At 44.9% G+C, this 23247-nt stretch overlaps 1 protein-coding gene across 1 annotated transcript in view; it reads left to right on the top strand.

Moving 5' to 3' along the window:
* The first annotated feature begins 1022 nt into the window (after positions 1 to 1022).
* Positions 1023 to 23247, top strand: part of LOC128743167 (acetylcholine receptor subunit alpha-like 1) — a 59429-nt gene continuing 37204 nt past the window's right edge. Inside the window, exons 1-2 of the mRNA XM_053839691.1 lie at positions 1023 to 1211; positions 13042 to 13086. Of these exons, the coding sequence (XP_053695666.1) occupies positions 1023 to 1211; positions 13042 to 13086 (234 nt within the window). The remainder of the gene's footprint in view (positions 1212 to 13041; positions 13087 to 23247) is intronic.

The raw sequence follows: 23247 nt of genomic DNA, 5'->3' as shown, positions 1-23247 counted from the left end.
TCTAATATTTCTAAATTATTTGGACAGTGGACACACGATTTGAAAATGATATGGCATAACATAGCAATAAAAGTATAATTATATTAAAAAGTTAATAATTAATAAAAACGACACAAACAAGTTAAGCAACGCTTTATTTCCAGAAAGGTTAATACAATATCAAATAATTATTACTCACACAATGGCAGAGACAATTCGTTTACAATTCATTCACAATTTTGTAGTTCATTCTATTTGTTTTAAATCCCTATAATTTCGAATTAAATACATTGCCTCACTCGTAAGCTACGTAAGCGAAATCGGGATGCATGGAACTCGTATTAAATCCAGAGAAAGAACAGCAGACAATGCTGCTGCTTTGTTTCCGGATTCGAATTTCGATTACTTGCTCGGAATCCTGCTGCATGTGCATTCACGCTTTTAAATAGCCACTGGAACGAACGGAAGCATTTCATGTTCAGTTCTCCCAGCTCGGTTACGGTGGACTTCGTAGAGCTGCTTTGTCTCTCCTGGTTCTAACTGACTGGAACGGCAAAAGCACAAAACCGCAAAAGTTTCTCCACTGAAAGGGTGTTTTAAGTTAAGTTTTATATTGCACGTGCTGGATAATTTTGCGAGCTCAGAGATAACCTTTGGGACTGAAACAAAGCCATAGTATTGCGTAACGAGGTGCAGTCAGATACTATCCGGAAGACTTTGCAGTAGATGAGCTTTTTGCTACAATTTACGATCTTATCGCGTTTTCTAATTTCTTCTATGTTAGAGGGAATGATATTACGACCATAGTGTTGTTAAATCCAGAAACCATGTTCTGTTCAGCTATTGGGCTGCTTCGTGCATATTTCCTTGTTTGATACTTATTTTATTCGGAGAATATATTAAAATCTTAATTGCACTAACCATGACTACGTCTCAATTATGTTGAATCCAGTACAGCTGTGAACTTTTGTGATAATCAATTTGTTTAACCTTCAATTTTCCGCTTTTTTCTTTCTTCCTTCTAGGGGTGGACCTGGCCTAAGATGGGGAGCGTGCTACTCACGGCTGTGTTCATAGCGTTACATTTTGCTACCGGCCTGGCCAACCCAGATTCTAAGCGTTTATATGACGACTTGCTGAGCAACTATAACCGATTGATACGGCCCGTGGGCAACAACTCCGATAGATTAACAGTTAAAATGGGTCTGAAACTTTCGCAGCTCATTGACGTGGTAAGTAGTTTGCTGTTTGTATTCTATTTTCTAAGCTTGTAGATGATTTCCTGTTTGTTCGTGGAGCTGAGAAAAGGATTATTCGATTGGGAATCAACAGAAACTAGATCGTAAAATTCTGCAGAAGTGAAATAAATCTTCTTTACAGCCTCATAAAAATACCTCAAGTGTATTGGTACGGGTTTTCACAACGATGACAAACATGCTTTTAGTGTCCATCGCCCACATCTGCTTGCAAGCGATCGATATCACCTAGTTTTGAGTTTATGCCGTTGGTGAGCGCCAATGGGGATTGAAAATTAGCAGCAAAATTATCCGGAGTTGTGGCTATGTTTATGAAGAGTACATTTACCATCAGTGTTTTCTTCCCATATAGTCTACTCTCTGAATAGATTCATCCATGAAAACAGTACTTAAATAAAATAAAAATTTCACTTATAATGCAACTTAACTGCATCCCCTTTTGCATTATTTCTAAATCAAAGAAAACTAGGTATTGCACTATTAGAAATAATCAACACACAGTTCTCATAGAAGACACCAGTCAGCAATGGCATAGGTTTAGATCCCACTGCTGTCACCACATTGTACGGTTCGCACGGGAACCTACGAAAATATACAAGACCAAAGAGGAGGAACCAATTCTTTATATTGCGGATGATAGAGACCCGAAACTCAACTCCCTTTATTTTTGACAATACATAATTTGTTATACTAGTCTATTGTCTGTCTACTGAACCGTTCGGCATGAAAATTTGAATGCCGGAGTTTATGAAGCCGGGAAGCCTCTTCCCTCTAGGTGGGCTCCCACACAATTCAAGCAAATGGAACCAAATTTGGCGTGTGAGGATTTTTGAAGGTCGTGGTCATTGGGGTATCGCTCTTCCCTTATAGAGCAGCACATAATGTCACGAGTGTTTACCACGACGGCCGTACCAAAAACCGAATTGACCACATCTGCATCAGCAAAGTGAATATATTGTATCCTACCATAACATATCCAACGACGGGAGGAAAAAGATGAGTTTTGTTACGGCTTCCTGGATTGGAGAATCCCGAGGTAAAGAATGTCGAGCAACTAGAGTCCTGAGTTTCGGAGCTGCCACCTGGTAAAACTATCGAAGAACAATAAACGACGATGGTGATGGACTAGAATCAAGAACGCCTTCACCACGATCAGTGACGAAACCTTTAGTAAAGTGCGCAGTGAGTGGAGGGAGTGGACTTCGGATGAAACTTGGAGGACGGCCGACGAACGCAGAGAGACGAAAGCCGGCATTGAAAGAGCGTGAACCAAAACTGCTAAGATAGCTATCCGTTAACGATGCGTCGAACTGGAGACGGCTGATAAATAAACTTGTAGGCGGAACAAGAGAGCTTAGACTAACTCCCTAGCCGAAGAACTCTGAGCTCTGAAGAACAAAATTAGCAGGACGTAACGCCATTCGTTAGTTCGTTGCAGCAGCGTAAAGCGCTATCACTGAATCAGATTAAAATAGCAATCAAAAGTAGAATCCAGCAGAGTGCCAGGGATAAATTGCATTTCAACTGTGTTCGTGATCGTCGTTAAGGTAGGCCAGTTACCAACGGTACTGGCTTCTTCACACAGTAAATAAAACACGTGATGTCTGGAGACAACCATCCGCCTGCGGCGGTGGCTGCTAGTGCACTGAATACTGAATGCTATTTATTTATCGCCTTTTGTACTCTGGTAGTAAATAGATTTTTTCCACGTTCAGAACAATAGCTCCTGCGTATCACGTTGGGTCGAACGAACAATAATCTTCTGTGACTAGATTCGGCTCTTCAATAGAAGTTAACTGCGAGCCCTACTAGCACAGTTGTTACAAACCAGTTGTAATAACTGAAATGTGACTAATTTCAGTCGTATTTGAGTTGCTGAAACAAGAATGGACAAAAGTGTGCTGCTTGGGAGGGAATATTACAATGCGGCTTTCTGCCGCAACAAGCTGAAATGCTCAAAGTTGACTTTGCCAAACCATAAGAAATGAGAAACTGGTGGACTGGATACAGGGCGTATTGGTCAAAGTCCGTAACTAGTGAACACTGACAATTCCACCAGCTTGAGGAGAGGAGCGAAAGAGATTTGTTGTAGTGAATTACTCGACTGGAATTCGCAAGGACAACGAAAAAGAGGCAGACTCAGACGCTCATGGTGACGCGGTATAGCCAACGACATTCGAGTTCTTGACGAGAAGCTGCACTGGTGACAGGTGAAAGCCATAACGGGTAATCGTTGGCAGTGGAGGCCTCTGATTTCATCCCGTTGTTCTGCCGAACCAGGACCAATAAGTAAGTAAGTCGATTGACATCTACAGCAGTTTTCAATGAAGGTTTTGCTCAGTTGAAGTCGCTCAGTATAGAATCAACTGATTCTACCATGCATAGTCACACCATTTTTCCTTTGGATATTCGGTTTAGAAAACGATGTAAATATAGGATCAGAGACATCTCATAATGCTTGATTTATGGTTGGTGAATGGCCGGATTCAAGGCGCAATACCGTTTCCACTTAGTGAACCGTAACCTTCCAGTTATTGAATCCCTACCTTCTCGTGATGTCAATTGGAATGCGAATAACCAGAAGATTCAACACCGAGAAGATGAATTAACTTGATCGTCTACTGACGCAGTCCTAGTCCTGCTAGCGTTTTTAGTTTAACGGGAAATTAGCAGTCATTGATTTTTCGTTGGAGAGCCCAGTTTTGGAAGCAGTTTTTGGGCCCAAAAACGGAGTTCTGATTGTAAAAATGTAAATTCTGCATTCTTCTTGTCAATCTGAACACAGCGAATATATTTTCATGACTAAAATTTTTGTTTCAAACAAAAAAACTGCTTTTGGAATTGGCAGAATCGATGACGACTAATTTCACCTTAACTTTGGTCCTACGAGGCAGTGTAGACAGTTCTTCCAGCTTCTCACTATCATGGCGCTCCTTCTCAGTCTGTTGCGTCAGCTATACAGTCAATAAGTCAATAAGAAACTCGTCAATATGGTCTGACATTCATTGATCAGCTCAACCCAAGTAACAATTTAGGTTTTATTACAATTTTATAAAGGCTTCTATGATGAAAATTGGTACTGAAACCCACAATTAAAGCGCAATAAAACTTGTATTGTTACTTGGGAACTAACAATGCAAGTTTTATTAAACTCTTATAACGGCAGTAAGAAGCTTCGGACCACTAATCCTCGATAAGGCTCCGTACAAAAATTACGTAACGCTTAGGGGGGAGGGAAGAGGGTCGACCTTGCGTTGCTTTTTGTTACATAGTGGGAGGGGGAGTCATGAGAATAGTTACGTAACAACCCAAGTAATTGTTCAAGTTTTATTACGTTTGTATAGTGGTTTTCATGACCAATTTAATAAAACCGCTAATAAAACTATGAGCTCCACCAGAACTTTCTGATGACCGCTGTAAAACTGCTTTCTGATCAAGTGGCCCACTCCTCAGAATGTTTTCATAACCGCTATAAGAATCAGGTTATAAGCTCAAGTAGTCGTAACACGCTCTGCTGAAAGCAGTAATAAAACCGGCTAAGCTTTCGCTGCTTGACAGCCATCCCCATAATTTAAAAAAGCTTTTCGCTTTTCTGGCAAAAGCTAAATAAGTTCGCTAGGTTTGTCAACTAGTAAATATATCCGTGAGCAGAAAAGTTTAAATTTTACTGACAGATCGTTCTGAACGATATGGTTTATAGCGATCAGAATAAAATATCCCATAGAATATTGATTAAATTTTAAGCAATTTTGTTGGTTTGCAGCATGTGCGCATTTAATTTCATCGTGCATATTAATATGATAGGTCGATAAAATCAGCGCGCCACTAAAATTTTGCAATTTTCGAAAACTGGTTGTTTTAACAAATTGAAAGTATTAAGTTAGGCAATCTCAATTTCTAGCAAAATCATTTTAGTTGCTTCCTCTGACAGGAAAACCGATTGATAATAACTTTCTTTCTGCAAAATACTTTGCTTTGATGAGCTGACCAAATCCTAGAATATGGCAATTGGTGGGTCATTTTGTATTGCTACACCACACTTATGGTAAGTTTATACGAGACGTGGTGCAGCCAACAAGTTTTAACGTGGTAATAAAAGTAACCACAATGAATTTGCTTTATTAAAAGTTTTATTATGGATTTCTAGCTAGCTATAAGTGTGTTTGTACTCGTTTCCTCTTGGTATTGCGCAATACCAGAATAAACCCAGAGGTAATGATTAATACCGCAATAAAACCTTTATAAAATTCAAGTAAAACCAAGTGGCTTTAGAATTGTTACTTGGGAAATTTATGAATACCAAAATGGCAGTTGCCAAAAAAAGGAAAGGACGTGTTGGAAGTGGAAAAGAGTGAATCTCTTTATACTGATGAAAATTCTGATACTAAATTATGGTTTGTAGCTGATGAAGATAATCCTACTAAATTTCCAGTTATTACGGTTCAAGACCATTTCAGCCATGGATCGATGCCTGATGATGGTTTTTAATATGAAGATACCATTTTTATTCAATGTTGAGGAACAGGGGGGGGGGGGAGTTTTGTTTAACGTTACGTAAATTAAAGGGGGGGTATGCCAAGCGTTACTTAATGTTACATAGGGGAGGGAGGGGGTCAAAAACCCGGATTTTTTGCGTCACGTAATTTGTGTACCACGCCTAAGCTGCAAAAAATCGCATCGCATGGCTATCTTGGTGTGCATATTATACATACTGCGCATTTATAGATTTATCCATATTTTCACCTATATAATGTATTCATTAAAAATAGACTGATTTTACATGCTGAAGAAAAATTACAAAATTAATGCAGCTTTATGAACTGCTTAGCCTTAGCCTCTTATCTAGCGATTCCTATTCCTATCTCCTCGTGGTACCAGCCGGAATACGAGCAAACTTAACAGATATCGGGTAACCACCCCGGTTGAAACTAAGGTCGTATACTGACAAAGAAGGGGCACTCATGCGGACGCTGAGCGTAACAACGAAGAAAAGCCTTGTCAACCTTAAGCATCCCCAGCCAGCACCAACTCGTATATCAATGTACGAAAATTATCGTAAATATCTTTTAACAAATTTGGATTCGTAAATAAATCCTAATAAAGCGCGCACAAGTTGATATTCTATCGTTTATAATGCTAATAACTGACAAACATACGATTTTCAGCACAAAGTGGTATAGCTGTATGAAGCTGGGCGTGTTTAATTGGATCTTATCGTATTGAGATACCTATATAAGTGTATCGATCAAAATTATTCCTCAGTTCGTATATCGCCTCCAGAATGGTACGGATAGGCGGCTTTTGCGCGTCGAATACGATTTTGTTCGTTACATATCAGTACGTAACTCTTATTTGCAATCTAATTATGCATATAAAAATGCTGACTGGGTCTGTTCCCATGTCAGGCTTTCTCAATCAAGTGCGCGGTTTACTCCAGGTTAGGCGCGGCTCACGACAGCGTTTGATCCGAAGCGGGCGGCTGAATTAAGAAATGTGTCGTCTCGTTACTACACCTATGATGGTAGCCACATCACGAGACTAGCAAGCGTGTCCTAGTAAGGCAACCTACCCAAGTAGCAATGTGAGTTTTATTGCACTCTTATTGCGGTTTTCATGGTCAATTTTGGTCATAAAAGCGATCACAAGATTGCAGCTAAATATACCCCAAGCAACAATGTGAGTTTTATAGTACTCTTATGGTGGTCTTCAAGACTAAGACTTGGTCTTAAATGCCGTCATAAGAGTATAATAAAACCCAAATGGTTACTTGGAACGAAATTCTAATTGAAAAATTTGGCATGATGCATGAACAAAGACGACGAAATCAGGACATGGAATGGATGCTTGGTACCTGAAACTGCAGATCACTTAATTTCATGTGTAGCGTCAGAATACTGCTCGAACAGTTCGGAATCGTGGCACTGCAAGAAATCTGTCGCATAGGCGAGAAAGTATGGAGGATCCATGGCGGCAAGCCCCAATTTAACCCTACGTGGTGTGGTGGACTTGAAACATTACCTAGTAACAGTACATGTGCGCTCAAAACTATTGACAGTATTTACCTCGACCTCCTCGGTTAAATATTCGGCAATTAGATAACCCGCGAATTGCCGTGAACTAAGCGTGCCTACTACAATTCGTAGTGCAGGGATGAGGAGGAAAACCTGGTCACAAATGAGTGCGAGGTGGCCCAGCTAGCATTTTCATATGTATAAGAAAGGCAATAATCAGCATTACGTACAGATATACATGCTAAATAAATCGTATTTCATGCGCAAAATTGGCATGTCCGTTCTATTTTGGAGGCGATATACGTGATTACGAATAATTTGGAGCGTTACGACTATATAGGTATTTATATACGATAATATCCGATTAAGCGCGAGTCGCTCCATACTACTCTACGATTTTGTGCTGAAAATCGTATGTATGTCAGTCATTATCATTATATACGACAGAAAATCAACTTGATTCCACTTTATCTAGCTTTAGTTACGATTTCGAGTTTGTTAGGAGATATTTACGATAGTTTTCGTACATTGATATACGAGTTGGTGCTAGCTGGGGGATGTTAGGTGGAAGCAGTTTTGCGATGGGCATTTCAATGGTGATATAACCGAAGGAGATGGAACAGAAGTTAACCTAGGAGTGCCCTCAAACGATAACAGCGTGTCGCCTCTCAATCTCTAAGAGATCCAGCGAGAAACCGCAAGAAAAGACGGACTTCCGTTTGAACTTAACAAAAATGGCACAGAACAACTAGCGATGGCACTTCACTGGATAATTTCAAGGATTCAAGGGAGGAGGAGAAACTAACGAAGGAATGAATGGAAGGTGTGGTTTGTCCCAAAATCCCCCAAAAGGGCGATCGGCTCTACTGTTGTAATTACCGTGGTATTACGCTGATCAACGCTGCCTACAAGATACTCTCCCAGATTTTGTTACGTCGTCTATCCTCAATAGCAAAACAATTCATAGGGCAGTACCATGCGGGTTTTACGGGGGCCCGTGCCCGTGGATCAAATTGTCATTCACCGACAAATCTTCCGTAAATGCCGGAAGTACAACGTGCCCACGTATCATATTTTCTTGGATTTCAAGGCAGCATACGATATAGTCGAGCTATGCGAACAGCTATGGCAGCTATGCACCAGAACAGTTTTCCAACAAACTAATGCGGCTGATTAAAACTACCCTGGAGTGAATGATGTGCTTCGTTGGTATTTCGGGGTCACTCGCGAGCTTATTCGAATCGCGTAGAGGGTTGCGATAAAGGAGAGGACTACTCTATATGTTATTTAACATCGCTATTGAAGGTGTGATCCAACACGCGGGCATCGAAACGAGAGGAACGATTTTTAGCAAACATAGACAGCTTTCAACCTTTGCAGATGACCTTGATATTACACAACAAATCAATGAGTCGAAAACCAAATATATATGTTAAGAAGAAGCTTCAGAGAAAACATCGTTCACCTAGCACGGACAGTGACTATTGACGGTGATGAACTGGAAGTAGTTGATGTATTCATATATTTAAGATCTCTGGTCACCGTCGATAATAATACAAATAAGGAAATTCAACGACGCATTCGAGCCGGAAGTCCAGTCTACTTTACCCATACCCATACGCTGCCGTACAAAGCTGAGATATAGAAAATGTTGATAGAGACTGTAACTTTGTTTACGGAAGACATACGTGCTCTTGCCCTATTTGACCGAAAAGTGTTGCGAACTGGTTTTGGTGGAGCTCAAATGAAAAACGGAGAGTGGTGCAGGCGTATAAACCACGAGTTGCAGCCACTACTTGGAGGGGCTGGAACCGAATGGCCGAAGCATAAATGGCCGAATCACGAATGGCCGAAATCCAAATGGCCGAATTCCAACAACAGTCACAGAAGGCCGAATCACGAAAGGCCGAATCACGAATGGCCGAATCACGAAAGACCGAATTTTCCCGGAATGCCCAAATCAACAACATTTTTATTGCTCATGTTGTGAGACCTTACACATTTTGAATAAATTTGTTCATCTATTTCTCTCCGCGAATTTGAAACAACCCCCTGAAATACCTTTAAATTTTTTCCCTTTATTGTCTTTAGTTCCACTCGCAGCTCTGTGATGATCCGCTGATAGGTGAAGGAGAAAAGCTTTTCGTAAAATTCTGTACCTTAGTTTCAGAAAAACAGGACATACTCTGCGTCTTATTTTTAATTTTGGTAGATAGAGTATAGATAGATTCTTTGTTCCCCTAAGCGCGAATTATATACGTTTATTATAGCGTGCGAGACCTATTGATCGAGTCGGTAGCAAATGTTTCCTAGATGATTCAGGGCGAGACGGCCGCAGGCTACGAGTGTGCGCCGGTGACCCGCCGTCGGAAGCGCCGGCCACTGCGGGGGTGCAGCCCTCCGCAGAAACCATTACTATTTAGGTGCATGCATTTTCCTAAGTTTACTAATTAGTAGGGATTATCCCTTAGTTAAGTCCGAACGAGTGGCAGCGATTAAGGACAGCATATACCCAACATTTGTGCAGGCTGAAGGCCGTGACTATTTTCGGCCGAATATGACATTCGGCCATTCGTGTTTCAGCCTTTTGTGATTCGGCCATTTGTGATTCGGCCGTTCGTGATTCGGCCTTTTGTGATTCGGCCGTTCGTGATTCGGCCATTAGATATTTTATGCCATTTGTTATTTTGGCCATTTGTGTTTCGGCCATTCGTGATTCGGTTATTTGTGTTTCGGCCATTCGTAGGTAATCCACTTGGAGAGATTACCATCGTATACCTGGTGAAAGTTGCGGTGGGCTGGCTACGTCGCAAGGCAACCGGATGATTGTGCAGTAAAACCAGTTCTGTTCAAAAGCCCCACCAGTATCAGGAACAAAGGGGTCTAACGTGCTAGGTTAAAGCCGACTTGCGTGTGTCGAGGCACTTAATGATTTGGCGATGAGTAGCCCAAGACCAAGTCAGTAGAGAGGCATTTTTGATACGTCAAAAGCCACTCCGGTACTATGCTGCTAGAAGAAGAAGCGCTTTTTCAGTAGATCTTTCTGTGGTCGCCCATCCTACGTACATCCGGCAAAGTTTTCGTAGTGCAACAGTACAAATGTAACGGAGCTTTAACTGATTCACTAATATCCTGTCACCATTAGGGAGGTTTAGCGATAAACAGTTCCAAGTACCGAGCTTCCAATCATCCTCCCTAATTCTTCGCTAAGGTTATTGCGGAATATTTTAATACGTATTTCCTATGTATTATCTTCTTTAAATCATGATGCCATGCTAATGTAGCGATGCTTGTCCTCGCGACATGGTTGCCGTCTTGAGTATAGCTGGCGAGGCACCACATTCTATTTTTCAGCCCTTCCTCGTGAAGTACAGAAACATCAAGTTTTGAGCTAAAAAAGACTCAACTCAAATCGTCTTAGAAAAGTCATCACTATTAGAACAGTTTTTGTTGAGTCCATTAGGCATCTCGATTGCAAAATATTGCTACATAAGTTTTTGGTTCGTTTCGCCATTTCGAATATCTTCATCCTGCAACGCTTATAGTTGGAGGTCAATAAACTTTTTCCGAGCTTCCCTTAATGCTAAATAACTGATCGCTAAACTCGACCGGCTACTGAAATTGTGCTGCCAGTCTACAGCGAAAACGGCAAATGATACAAAAAAAGATTAAACATGAAACATTAAGCATAATTTATTGCTACTTTCATCTGATACTAGTACCATCTCTAAGCTGCCGTCTGTTGTCCTGTTCGTGGTAGTGAAGATTCCGCAAATAATAAAAAAATAAAACTGAGCAGAAAAACTGTACACTGCGGCTGGTGACGTTTTTACTTGCATGGCTAGAATCGTGAGATTTAAGTACCTGAAAACCATAGCCATAGCTCGGACGGACAGTATAGGGGATATTTCCCCTGCTAGATGGAGAAAATATTGGCATCATAAATTATGCTATCGTCTTGCCGCTGTCCGTTGTGCTTTTTCTTCCATCGAAATCGGCGGTTTTTTTCTGCCTAACATAAATTTGGCCCGAGGAAGAAAAATGGCATCGAAAATTTACCGAATTCAATCTTCGGCTCTTGCGGCAACCATGCGGAAGGGTTGATCATTTCGGGTAAACTTAGAGGCTGTAGATGACCAGAGAATAAATAAGAGTGGAAAACGAAAATCCCGCGCCGCAGAAAGGGAAAGAAGGGGGGTGGGGGAAGGGTCCTCTAGCACTGCTGGAACAAATGCTCGACATGCTGTTTGTCGAGTGGATACAGAACGACAGACGAAGCATTATCATTTAAATCTATTCAGCCTGGCGGCGACACAAGTGCCACTTTTGGCCATTCGGCTTTCCGGAACAGGCACCAGAGAAAATGTTCCTGAAAATTAGTTCAGCCGGATGAGCTGTTCATTCGGGAAACTTTCATTTAAAAATCCACTTGTGGCTCCGATTGTAGATGTCAAATAAATTTGTATTTAATTTCGGCTTTTGCATGGCCTGTTCCACGGTATAATTGAATCATTTCTGCTGACGTTATTAATATTAATGAGATCATTTGGATTATGTTTCAGAATTCTTGCGGGTGATCGAAAATGTGATCCTTTCTTTTAAACTATCAAATTTTTTAGCCATGAAACCCGATTTCTATTTCCAATTTATTTTCCTTTCTAAATTTGATTTTCGCTCAGATTTGTTCTCATGCTACAGTGGATAGCGGACGGCAAATTGATATCCTCTGGCAATATGTTATTCTCTTCGGATTTTATTTGCAAAATTCGTCCGGGAAAGTTTGACCGGTTATATTGAATACTGTGTCTTCAATATTGAATAAGAATAGAATTACTGCTGTATCGCTAATGGAAAGAGTTTTGAAAACGTATAGTTATTTATGAATTATTCAGTTCCAGTTGCGAAGAAAGCAATATTAGACAATGGTTTAGACCAAGCGTGCATACGTGCCACACTAACACCGTAACGACAAAACCTACACTCATGTCGTGCTAAATTTCAACCGATGGAGCCATTTCTAGGATTTTTATTTCCTTCAGTAGAACTGAGATATTGATTCATTGACTATTCACGCTGAATAAGTGCCATAACAGCATTCCTCTCGAACCATTCGAGGACGGTTGGATGGCAATTTGTATGCTAATATCATTCAATGGGAAGGGAAAGCTTTTAAGCATTCGACAGAGGTTTTCTTTTCTCCAACATACTCACCTAAGTGGAAATGCGTATTAGAAAGTACAATTTTCAGGGGTCATTTATAAAAGACGTCGACAATTGGAGTGGCAATTTCAGGTCAGTTTTATTGTTCAATGAAGCTTCCAATGTGAAAAGAATGTTCGGCAATTGTGTTCCAAGAACCGTAATCTGCTCACGTAAAATAAAATTCTGGGCCAGATGTATCCGAACGAGGTGCACTATGTGGTACGGCTTAATCGACCGTCATGTCTCCAGAGTAATGAGCTGGAAAACCACCTCTGAGTTTAAAAACCAGTCTATGTTGATGTCCTTTGTTTTTTATTCTTCAACACGTGAAAAGTTTCTTTGGGTTCTTTTTCTTTTCACTAATAACTTTAGAAAACATTTTTGGGTAAATCAGGATGTATTTGTTCCAAGTTGTTTTCAACAGGCATCTGTTCTCCGCGGTTTGCCACTTGCTGGTCCACCGACTATATTTTTATAGAATGGAAAAAAGTATTACAGGTGTATTTAACAATAATAGCTGACTAAAGTTACCATTTAGTTTTATGTTGCATTTTTCGCAATTTAATATCGTTCTTTTTTTTCTTCATTTACAGAACCTTAAAAACCAAATCATGACTACTAACGTGTGGGTAGAACAGGTAAGCATAGCGTGTGATTATATTTCCACCATAGAAAACGCCAAAGTTGGCTTAGTTATGTTTCCCTGTACGCTCTTGTTGCGAGAGCAAATTAAAAAGTTTCAAAGCACCCCAGAGAAATTCATTTAAGTCAAAATGAATATAGCATAACAAATGGTTCCCACATTGGCGATATGTCTAATTTTGGGTGTTGGAGAATAAGTGACAGCACGGAGCTGCCAACGTTTCTTCACCGACCTCAACGTGAATGATATCATCATGGCTGAAGCAGTAATTCTAATTTATGCCTCCATGGCGATGCGAAGTTATAGTAAATATAGTTTTAGAGTGTTCGCTGTTGAGAACATAATGACTAAGAACTTAACAAGATTGTGGTTAATTAGAGAGTGATTATTTACGTCACTGTGATTGAATACAGCGACTTGCACTGCCGGAAGTGCATTAATTCCAACTGAAATGAACAACTTTGAAATGCAAACAACACGTAAACTAACATCAAATTCGGCACAAACTGAATTCCACAGTTAAATATATCGATCCAAGCTAAAACGATGAAAAGAGGTAAGAAAAATAAACTTTCTGCCACGACTTTCGTCTTTCGTTTGTTATTTTTTTTTATTTTGTATGTTTGAGTTTTGGCTATTCCTAACGGTAGTCAAAATAATGAACTGGGATGGTGTGCGATGAATTTTCCAGTCCCATGAAACAGGTTAGTTTAAAAACAAAATTTAAATTAGTCCGCTTTCCCGCTTAGCAGTAAGCCTAGCCTGCATAGTGTTATAACAATCGATTATATGATTGTGGACAGTGCCCCACGAATCTGAATAAATATATTATTAAATTAAAAGAAATCGAGCTTCGTTGGCCCTCCGGCGAAACAGGGGGTTGGTGCAGCAGGCTTTGCAAGCCGTCACCACGAAAAATACTAAAGCGCGGAACGAAGAACAAATAAATTCTTACTGGAACAATCGGAATAGACCCACGCGACGAAAAAGGACTATGAATTGGAAACTCGGGACGTGGAACTGCCGATCTCTCAACTTCCAAGGGAACACTCGAGTGCTCTCCGACGTATTGAAGAGCCGCAAGTTCGACGTCGTAGCACTGCAGGAGGCGTGCTGGAAGAGCTCAACGGTACGTACGTTCAGAGATGGACATACCATCTACCAGAGCTGCGGCAACACACACGAGCTGGGTACAGCTTTCATAGTGATGGGCGAGATGCGGAAACGGGTGATTGGGTGGTGGCCAATCAATCCTCGAATGTGCAGGTTGAGAATCAAGGGCCGATTCTTCAACATAAGCATCATCAACGTGCACAGCCCTCACCTCAGAAGTACCGATGACGACAAGGATGAATTCTACGCGCAGTTGGAGAGTGAATACGACCGCTGCCAAAACATGATATCAAGATCGTCATCGGGGATTTCAATGCTCAGGTCGGCCAGGATGAGGAATACAAACCGGTGATTGGAAGGTTCAGTGCACACCAGCGGACCAATGAAATGGGCCTAAGACTTATCGACTTTGCCGCCTCCAAGAATATGGCCGTACGTAGTACCTTTTTCCAGCACAGAATCCACCGTAAGTACACCTGGAGGTCACCAAATCAGACAGAATCACAGATCGACCACGTTTTGATCGACAGTCGGCACTTCTCAGACATTATCAACGTCAGATCCTATCGAAGCGCTAACGTTGACTCGGACCACTAGCTAGTGATGGTTAAGATGCGCCCAAGGCTCTCCGTTGTGAACAATATTCGGTACCGACGCGAGCCTTGGTTAGATCTCGCGCGGCTGAAGCAGCCAGACGTCGCCGCAAACTACGCGCATTCACTCGAAGCTGCGATGCCGGAAGAGGACGAAGCCCCTCTCGAGGACTGTTGGAACACTTTCAAAACAGCCATCAGCAGTGTAACGGAGAGCTCCATCCCGGAATCAGCGGAACGATTGGTTTGACGATGAATGTAGGAGGGTGATGGATGAGGAGAACGCTGCGCGGGCGGCCAAGATGCGGGTGCGGGCGGCCAAGAACGTGGAAAGACACAAACAGAAGAAGATGCAGCAAACCAAATCTTTCGGGAGAAAAAGCGCTACCTGGAAGAACAGGAATATGCCGAGTTGGAGCGGCTGCATCGTTCTCAGGTAACGCGAAAGTTCTACCAGAAACTGAACGTATCCCGCAAAGGCTTTGTGCCGCGAGCCGAAATGTGTCGGGATAAGACTGGCAGTATTCTGCGGACGATCATGAGGTGATCGATAGGTGGAAGCAGCACTTCGACGAACACCTGAATGGCGCCCAGGCGGAGAACCATGGTGGCGGGGAAAGCGATTTCGACGGTGCAACAAACGGGAAAGAGGTGCTAGCCCCAGCGATAGGCGAAGTTAAGGAGGCCATCATGCAGCTATAGAACAACAAGTCAGCTGGAAAAGATGGTATCGGAGCGGAGCTTATTAAAATGGGACCAGAAAAGCTGGCCGTTTGTCTGCACCGACTAATTGCTAGAATTTGGGATACGGGACAGCTACCGGAGGAGTGGAAAGATGGGGTTATCTGCCCGATCTATAAAAAGGGCGACAAGTTGGACTGTGAGAACTATCGAGCGATCACCTTTCTCAATGCCGCCTATAAAGTAATGTCCCAAATCATTGTCCGCCGTCTATCACCAATTGCGAATAGATTTGTGGAAACTTATCAAGCCGGCTTCGTCGAAGGTCGGTCTACAACGGAGCAAATATTTACACTGCGGCAAATCCTCCAAAAGGGCCGTGAATACAGAGTTCCCACGCATCATTTATTCGATGACTTCAAAGCCGCATATGATACCATCGACCGGAAAGAGCTATGGAAAATTATGGACGAGAACAGCTTCCCCAGGAAGCTCCTCAAACTGATTAAATCTACGATGGATGGTACACAGTGCTGTGTTCGGATGTCGGGTGGATTGTCAAGTTCATTCGAATCACAGAGAGGGCTTCGTCAAGGTGATGGTCTTTCATGCCTGCTGTTCAACATAGCGCTACAAGGTGTTATGAACCGAGCGGATATCAACACGCGGGGCACGATATTCAACAAATCTAGTCAATTCGTCTGCTTTTCCGATGACATGGATAGTATCGGCAGAACATCTGTGGCGGTGGCTGAACAGTACAGCAGACTAAAGCGCGAAGCAGAAAAGATTGGGTTAAAGGTAAATACGTCTAAAACAAAGAACATGCTAGCCAGCGGAACCGAGGCCGAACGACTGTAGGCAGTAGTATATTGATCGACGGCGATGACTTTGAGGTAGTCGATGAATTTGTCTACCTTGGCTCACTGGTAACGGCGGATAATGATACCAGCCGTGAGATTCGGAGGCGTATTATCAGTGGAAGTCGTGCTTACTATGGGCTCCACAAGCAATTGCGGTCGAGCAGACTAAGTCCCCGTACAAAGTGCACCCTGTACAAGACGCTTATTAGACCGGTTGTTCTCTACGGGCATGAAATATGGACAATGGTCCTCGAGGAGGACCTGCGAGCGCTCGGAGTTTTCGAACGACGAGTGCTAAGAACGATCTTCGGCGGTGTACAGGAGAACGGAGTATGGAGGCGGAGGATGAACCATGAATTCGCACAGCTTTATGGCGAACCCAGTATCCAGAAGGTGGCTAAAGCTGGACGGATACGATGGGCAGGACATGTTGCAAGAATGCCGGACAACTACCCTGCAAAGATGGTGTTCGCCTCAAATTCGGTAGGAACAAGACGACCACGAGCGTAGCGAGCAAGATGGTTACACCAGGTGGAGCGAGATATGGCGGAGAGTACTCGGTGTCGGAGGAATTGGAGAGCGGTAGCCCTCAACCGAGTTACATGGAGAAACTTTGTTCAACAGGCTTTGTCTTAGGACGGCAAGCCACCTAAGTAAGTAAATTAAAAAAATTAAAAAAATGTGTTGTTTCGATATTAAAACTAAGGGGATCCGCGGAGGCAAGGCACAATTCTATCAGAGTGGTGGAGCGACTAAGCAAGTTAGAGTGATAGGCAGAATGCATAATTGCGTGATGGCTATCAACGAGAGAATATGTATGTTAAGGATAAAAAGTCATTTCTTCAACTACACGATCATAAACATGCCACTGTCCACGCGACCGACAGCTGTTTGCCACGTACGTGCGTTTGCCACGTACGAAATGTATGACAGCTGTTCGCATCGAGAATATGAACGCCCAGGTCGACAGAGAAGCGATATATAGACCGGTGATCGGGTCCTATACCCTGCACTCCGTCAGGTAGACCCTCGAAGATAGATGGTATGGAATACGCTCGGGCGTCAACGAGGCCGTACCGCGGTTCTAGGTGACGAAACCCCGTGTGCGCGAATCCTCCAAAATAATCAAAGCGGCTGGTGAGGACCGCCTGTCGGCAGAGCTTTATAAACTTGGTCGAGAAATGCTTGCAACGGCTCTACAATGGGTAATTTCCAAGGGAGGAGGAGAACCACAGCTATTTCGGCATTGTCTCGTATGATGTCTAATAGCTCTGTGGTATATGGCAGTAAGCGAAGGCTTTTAGCCAACGTGGTCCAGTCCATACTTAGGTATGGCGGACCGGTATGGTCATCGGCGTTAGGAATCAAAAGCTACCTAGGTAAGCTGGAAAGTACCTATCGTCTCATGTGCTTGAGAGTGGCGAGTGCGTATTGCACAGTTTCATATGACGCAATCTGCGTCTTAGCGGGTATGATGCCTATTGGCATCATCATCAGTGAGGACGTTGAGTGCTTCAACGTACGTGGAACTACTGGCATACGGAGTACCACAAGATCGGCCTCGATGTCCACCTGGCAGCGGGCATGGTCTGATTCCACAAAGGGCCGGTGGACACACCGACTTATTCCGGAAGTATCTGGGTGGGTCGACAGGCGCCACGGCGAAGTCAACTTCCACCTGACACAGATTCTCAGTCAGGGCATGGTTGTTTTAGACAGTATCTGCACAAGTTCGGGCATGCAGAGTCCTCCGCGTGTCCCGAATGCGTGGATGTTGAAGAAACTGCAAAACATGTTTTCTTTATATGCCCTAGTTTCGTGGGCGCGAGAAACGGTGGAAAAAGTGTCATCAGTTTTTCACCAAGTGGCATTAGTATTCAAGTGAATTCTGTTACGTTTTATAAATCGTTTTATTGCCTATAAATCGAAGTTGGCGCGAGTAATGAAAGGTTAATCTCATGAACCGACTTTACAGAAGTTAGGAGGAAGAGAAGGTAGAACATAAAGAGAGTATAAAAATAGACCTTAAAGTGCTATTTTATAAACTTTTGACAAAGTTTCTTTAGAAGCTGCGCTTAGCGTTCTGTACAGCGAACTAAAGGCAACTTTAAAGTTCGGTTAATTACAAAGTAAAGCTGGTTCGCAAGCTATAAGATCCACATACCGCCACATATCACATACCGCCGCTGAATTCGAACCCGAGCGTTCCACGTTGCAAGCCTATCCTGATGCATTGCGTCAAAGTGAGTGTCCACTTACCTTTTTAAAAAAAAATTCAAATTAATTGAAGTCAAAAACGGTAAAAACACACGAACAACAGCGGGTGCTTTCCAGCGCATGTGTTCGGCTGACGTTCTTACCTAGGTGCCGCCCGGAGTGGTCCGAACACACGTCGCTCCTAGCCAAATAGAAAAATTTGGCACCGACGTGCCAAACGTGGTTCGTGTTAGTTATGTCAGTGTGCCGACGTGGTTCGTGTTAGTTATGATTAGAGTGCTTGAGCACCGCTACCGATGCGGTGCGTGTATTCACAAGTCTACCTGTGGCCACCCCACCCATAGTTCTGTTATTGTACTTTTCAAAAAAAAGTAGAAGGTGCAACAGTGTTTCTTCCATGGATACATAAAACCTGTCATTCCTTTCATCTCACTTCAAGACAAACTTATCTTTTTTTTTTGTATTGTTTATGCAGGGAGAAAATCTACATAGACAGCACCTTCGCGGTGCCGAATAGGATTCACATGGTGCCAACATGCGCCTACCTACTAAAAACTATCCTGCTGCCAGTTCCTGAACCCCTCCCGGAACTACCGTTAGGTTTTACTTAAGGAGGGAGGACGTGCCGAAGCACTTCGACTTGTCCGTTGCGTGTGTGGGTTCACACAACACCCTTGCCCTTGCATACCGCCACTACCCTTCACCTAGGACCTGGGCTGCCCAATCAGCCCATTACTGACCCTAGCAAACTATGTCAGGCCCTGTCGTTGCAACCGTTCTAGCCGTTGCAACTCCGTTATCACCGCCGTTGCCGCCCTATCGACGGCACCCCATGCGCGCTGCTCAGCGCACATTCTCTGCACAATGTTGTCGGCGTTGGTGTCTGGACGATTATTTTGGAGTGGACGTAAACCGCGGGCAGTGGAAAATCACATGCTCCGCCGTTTCCTCGGCTACCGTACAAACGGGGCAAAAGGGCGAATCTACCCGCCCGCGTGTATGTAGATACATCTTGAAGCATCCATGACCCGACAGAAACTGGGTAAGGAAAAAGTTTACCTCACCATGACCTCTGCCGATCCAGGACGATATGTTCTGGATCAGCCTATGGGTCCACCTACCATGGTCGGTGCGATCCCATTCCGCCTACCAACGCCTAATAGAGTCCAGCCTAACTCTGTCCCTAGCGCCCCTGACGTTCCTCTGCCTGTGGCACTCGATATCCTCACCTAGGAGTATGCATATTGGAATCATGGCTGCAATAACCCCAATCGCATCCAACGATATGGTACGGTAGCCGCACGCAACGCGCAATGCTAACAGCCTGAACACCTTGTTTAGACATGCCTGATTGCGCTTACTCTCCAAAGCCGGGGCCCACGCCGGTGCACCGTATCGTAACACCGACATGGCAACGCTGGCCATCAGGCGTCTCTTACTGCTGCTAGGACCGTAGCCGTTCGGCATGATCTTAGACAGCGCAGTGACCGCCGTTGACGCTTTACCACAAGCATAATCCACATGGCTGGTGAAGTTCAGCCTGTTGTCTGTCATGACACCCAGGTACTTCACACTTCGTTTGGAGACAATCACCTGTCCCCCAACGATTATTTTTGCCTCTAGGGCCGACTTACGGTTGCTGACCATCACAGCTTCCGTCTTATGGTGGGCCAATCGCAGATTGACACCCGCCATCCAACCCTCTATTATGCTTATGGCGTCTGATGCCAGCATTTCCACCTCCTCCAGAAACTCGCCTACCACTGTAAGGACGATATCATCGGCGAAGCCAGTGATATCGACCCCAGTGGGTAGTTCGAGCCTCAGCACCCCATCGTACATGGCATTCCAAAGCGTGGGGCCGAGAATCGAACCCTGTGGAACACCCGCTGTCACTCTGTACCTCTTCGCCCCGTCCGCCGTGTCGTACACTAGCGTCCGGTTCTCGATGTAACTCTTAAGCAGCCTGCATAGATGATCCGGTACCCTCATCCTATGCAGCGCTAACGCAATTGCACCCCAGTTAGCGCTGTTAAAGGCGTTTTTGACATCGATTGTGACTATGGCACAATACCTGTCGCCTCGCCTTTTCCGTTTCATAGGCTTCTCGGCCCTCTCCACTACGGATTTTATGGCATCTACAGTGGACTTCCCCTTACGGAAGCCAAACTGCGTGTTTGCCAGTCCGACATCACTTTCCGTCACAGGCGTTAGCCTGTTTAGGATTACCCGCTCTAGCAATTTGCCTAGCGTGTCCAGTAGGCAAATTGGCCTGTACGACGAGGGATCACCAGGCGGTTTCCCCGGCTTTGGCAGCAGTACCAATCTTTGGACTTTCCATTTGTCTGGAAATTCGCATACCTCTAGGCAACTCTGAAGCATCTCTCTAAACATATCGGGATATGCTTGGATCGCCGCTGTGAGTGCCTCGTTCGGAATCCCGTCAGGACCGGGCGCTTTCTTCGTTTTTAGACCCCTGGCAATTACGATGAGTTCCTCATTCGTGACCGGATTGAGGACATCATTCGATTGACCGTACGGGGTCGGAGGCCACCAAACTGGATCGTGTTGCGGAAAGAGCCCTTCCACGCTGACTTTCAGCTTTTGGGGGCAGGTTTCCTGCGGCGCAGATGTACCCTTCATCTTTTTCATTACCACCTGGTATGCACCTCCCCAGGGGTTTGAATCCGCATCGCGACATAGCTCCTGGAAACAGGATTTCTTGCTACGCCTAACCTCTTTCTTAAGCGCCGACCTTGCCGCTCTAAGATCAACTCCCCGAGCTTCAGCATCTGCATCGGTCCGGGCCCTCTACGCTAGCCTTCTCGCTCTGTGGCACCTGGAACGGAGCTGGGCAATGGTATCACTCCACCAGTATACCGAGCGACGACCGTTCATTGGCTGCCCCGTCCTAGGCAAAGTGGTATCACATGCCCGTACTAGGACGTTGGTCAGCTCACGAGAACTCAGGTTCGAGCGGGTGCTCTCTGCACTGAGTGCTTCAACGAACAGGTCTTTGTCGAAGGACTTCACTTTCCACCTCCTCCCTGTCGACTTCATCCCGCGTGGCCGTAGCGCCCGTCGTTCAATCGTGTACCGTATAGCTTGGTGATCGCTATGCGTGTACTCATCTGACACCCTCCAGCCCATGTTGGCAAGCAACGTTGGGCTGCAGAAGGTGATGTCGATGATCGATTGTTGTACCCCCCTACAAAAGGTACTGACGGATCCCACGTTAGCCAGACTTACATCTAGCTTGGACAGAGCTTCCAGCAAGCTTTGTCCCCTCGGAGTAGTGCACCTGCTACCCCATTCGACAGCCCAAGCATTGAAGTCTCCTCCAATGACAACGGGCTTGCGGCCCGTGAGTTCGTCGGTGAGCACGTCTAGCATCCGGTCAAACTGCTCCGGCGACCACCTAGGTGGAGCGTAGCAGCTACAGATGCAGACGCCATCGACCACCGCGATCACGAACCCCTCTTGGTCGGACGACACCACCTCCTGGATCGGGTATCTACCCATCACGGCGATCGCTGCCATCCGACCCTTATCGATAACCCAGTTAGCGCCTCCACGGGGGACCCGGTAGGGATCCGCGATAATGGCAATATCGCACCCCGTCTCGGCTGCCGTTTGCCAAAGCAACTCCTGTGCCGTTTCACAGTGGTTTAGGTTAATCTGTATAACCTGCACCCTTATCGTTGCAATGCCCGCCTATAAGCCGCACACAGTGGGCCACCTGTGGCATGCTTATCTCCCGCATCGACTGTGCAGAGCATGCACCTGGGGGGTTTGCTACATCCCCTGGCGAAGTGGCCATCTTCGCCGCACCGCCTGCACAGCTTGGACTGATCGGGGGCCTTACACTTGGCCGCCCGATGGCCAAAGCCCATACACCTGAAACAGCGTTCGATATGCCGTTTCGACACCAGTGTACACACTGACCATCCTACCTTAATTTTGTCAGACGCCAACATCTTGTTGGCGATTACCTCTAGCACGTTTAAGGTCGCAGTTTGCATATCACCGTATGCCTTCCTCAACCGGATGTCTGCGGGTGCCACATCAACCTTAAGCTGATCCCGCAGAGCATCACTCAGGTCCACTGTCGTCGTAATCTCGTCGAGGTTTTTGCACTCGACCAGAACACGCTGCGACAGCGCCTTTACCTGGCCCGCTTCGCCCAGGGACTGCTCTACCAGTTTCTGGTAATTCGAACTCTGGACCGTTGGGTCCTTTTTGAGCTCGAAGAGCATATCCCCTGCCTGGGTTCAGCGGGTCTTTACTACGTTGGCCCCAAGCTCCTGCAACTTGGGGTCTACTCGAACCTTACGCAGTAGTTCGGCGTACGACAGCTCACCTGTCAGCTTCACTACTAAGGCGTCGCCCTTATGGACGCGCCTTGGCTTTGGCTTTGCAGCCGCAGCCTCGCTCGGTTTCGGCCTCGGCGGTTTAGGCGGTTTACGCCTAACCACCTGCCATTCCTCCTCCTCGGTCCCGGAAGCACCATCCGGGACCGCCTTCGCGCGTTCGCTGGTAGAGGCGCGAGCCGAAGTCCGCTGCCTCTTGGCTACCAGCGTTGGTCCATGGTCGGGCGTAGCCGCCTTGCGCTTGGCAAGCGGCGTACGCGCCTGACTAGGCATGGCCACAGCCTTAGCGGCTATGACCAGAGCTTCGGCGATTTCGCAT

The sequence above is a fragment of the Sabethes cyaneus genome, chromosome 3 (genome assembly GCF_943734655.1).
Source record: "Sabethes cyaneus chromosome 3, idSabCyanKW18_F2, whole genome shotgun sequence".
NCBI classification, from domain to species: domain Eukaryota; kingdom Metazoa; phylum Arthropoda; class Insecta; order Diptera; family Culicidae; genus Sabethes; species Sabethes cyaneus.
Note: the sequence above shows the minus strand (reverse complement) of the source record. Positions and strands in the feature narration are given on the sequence as shown.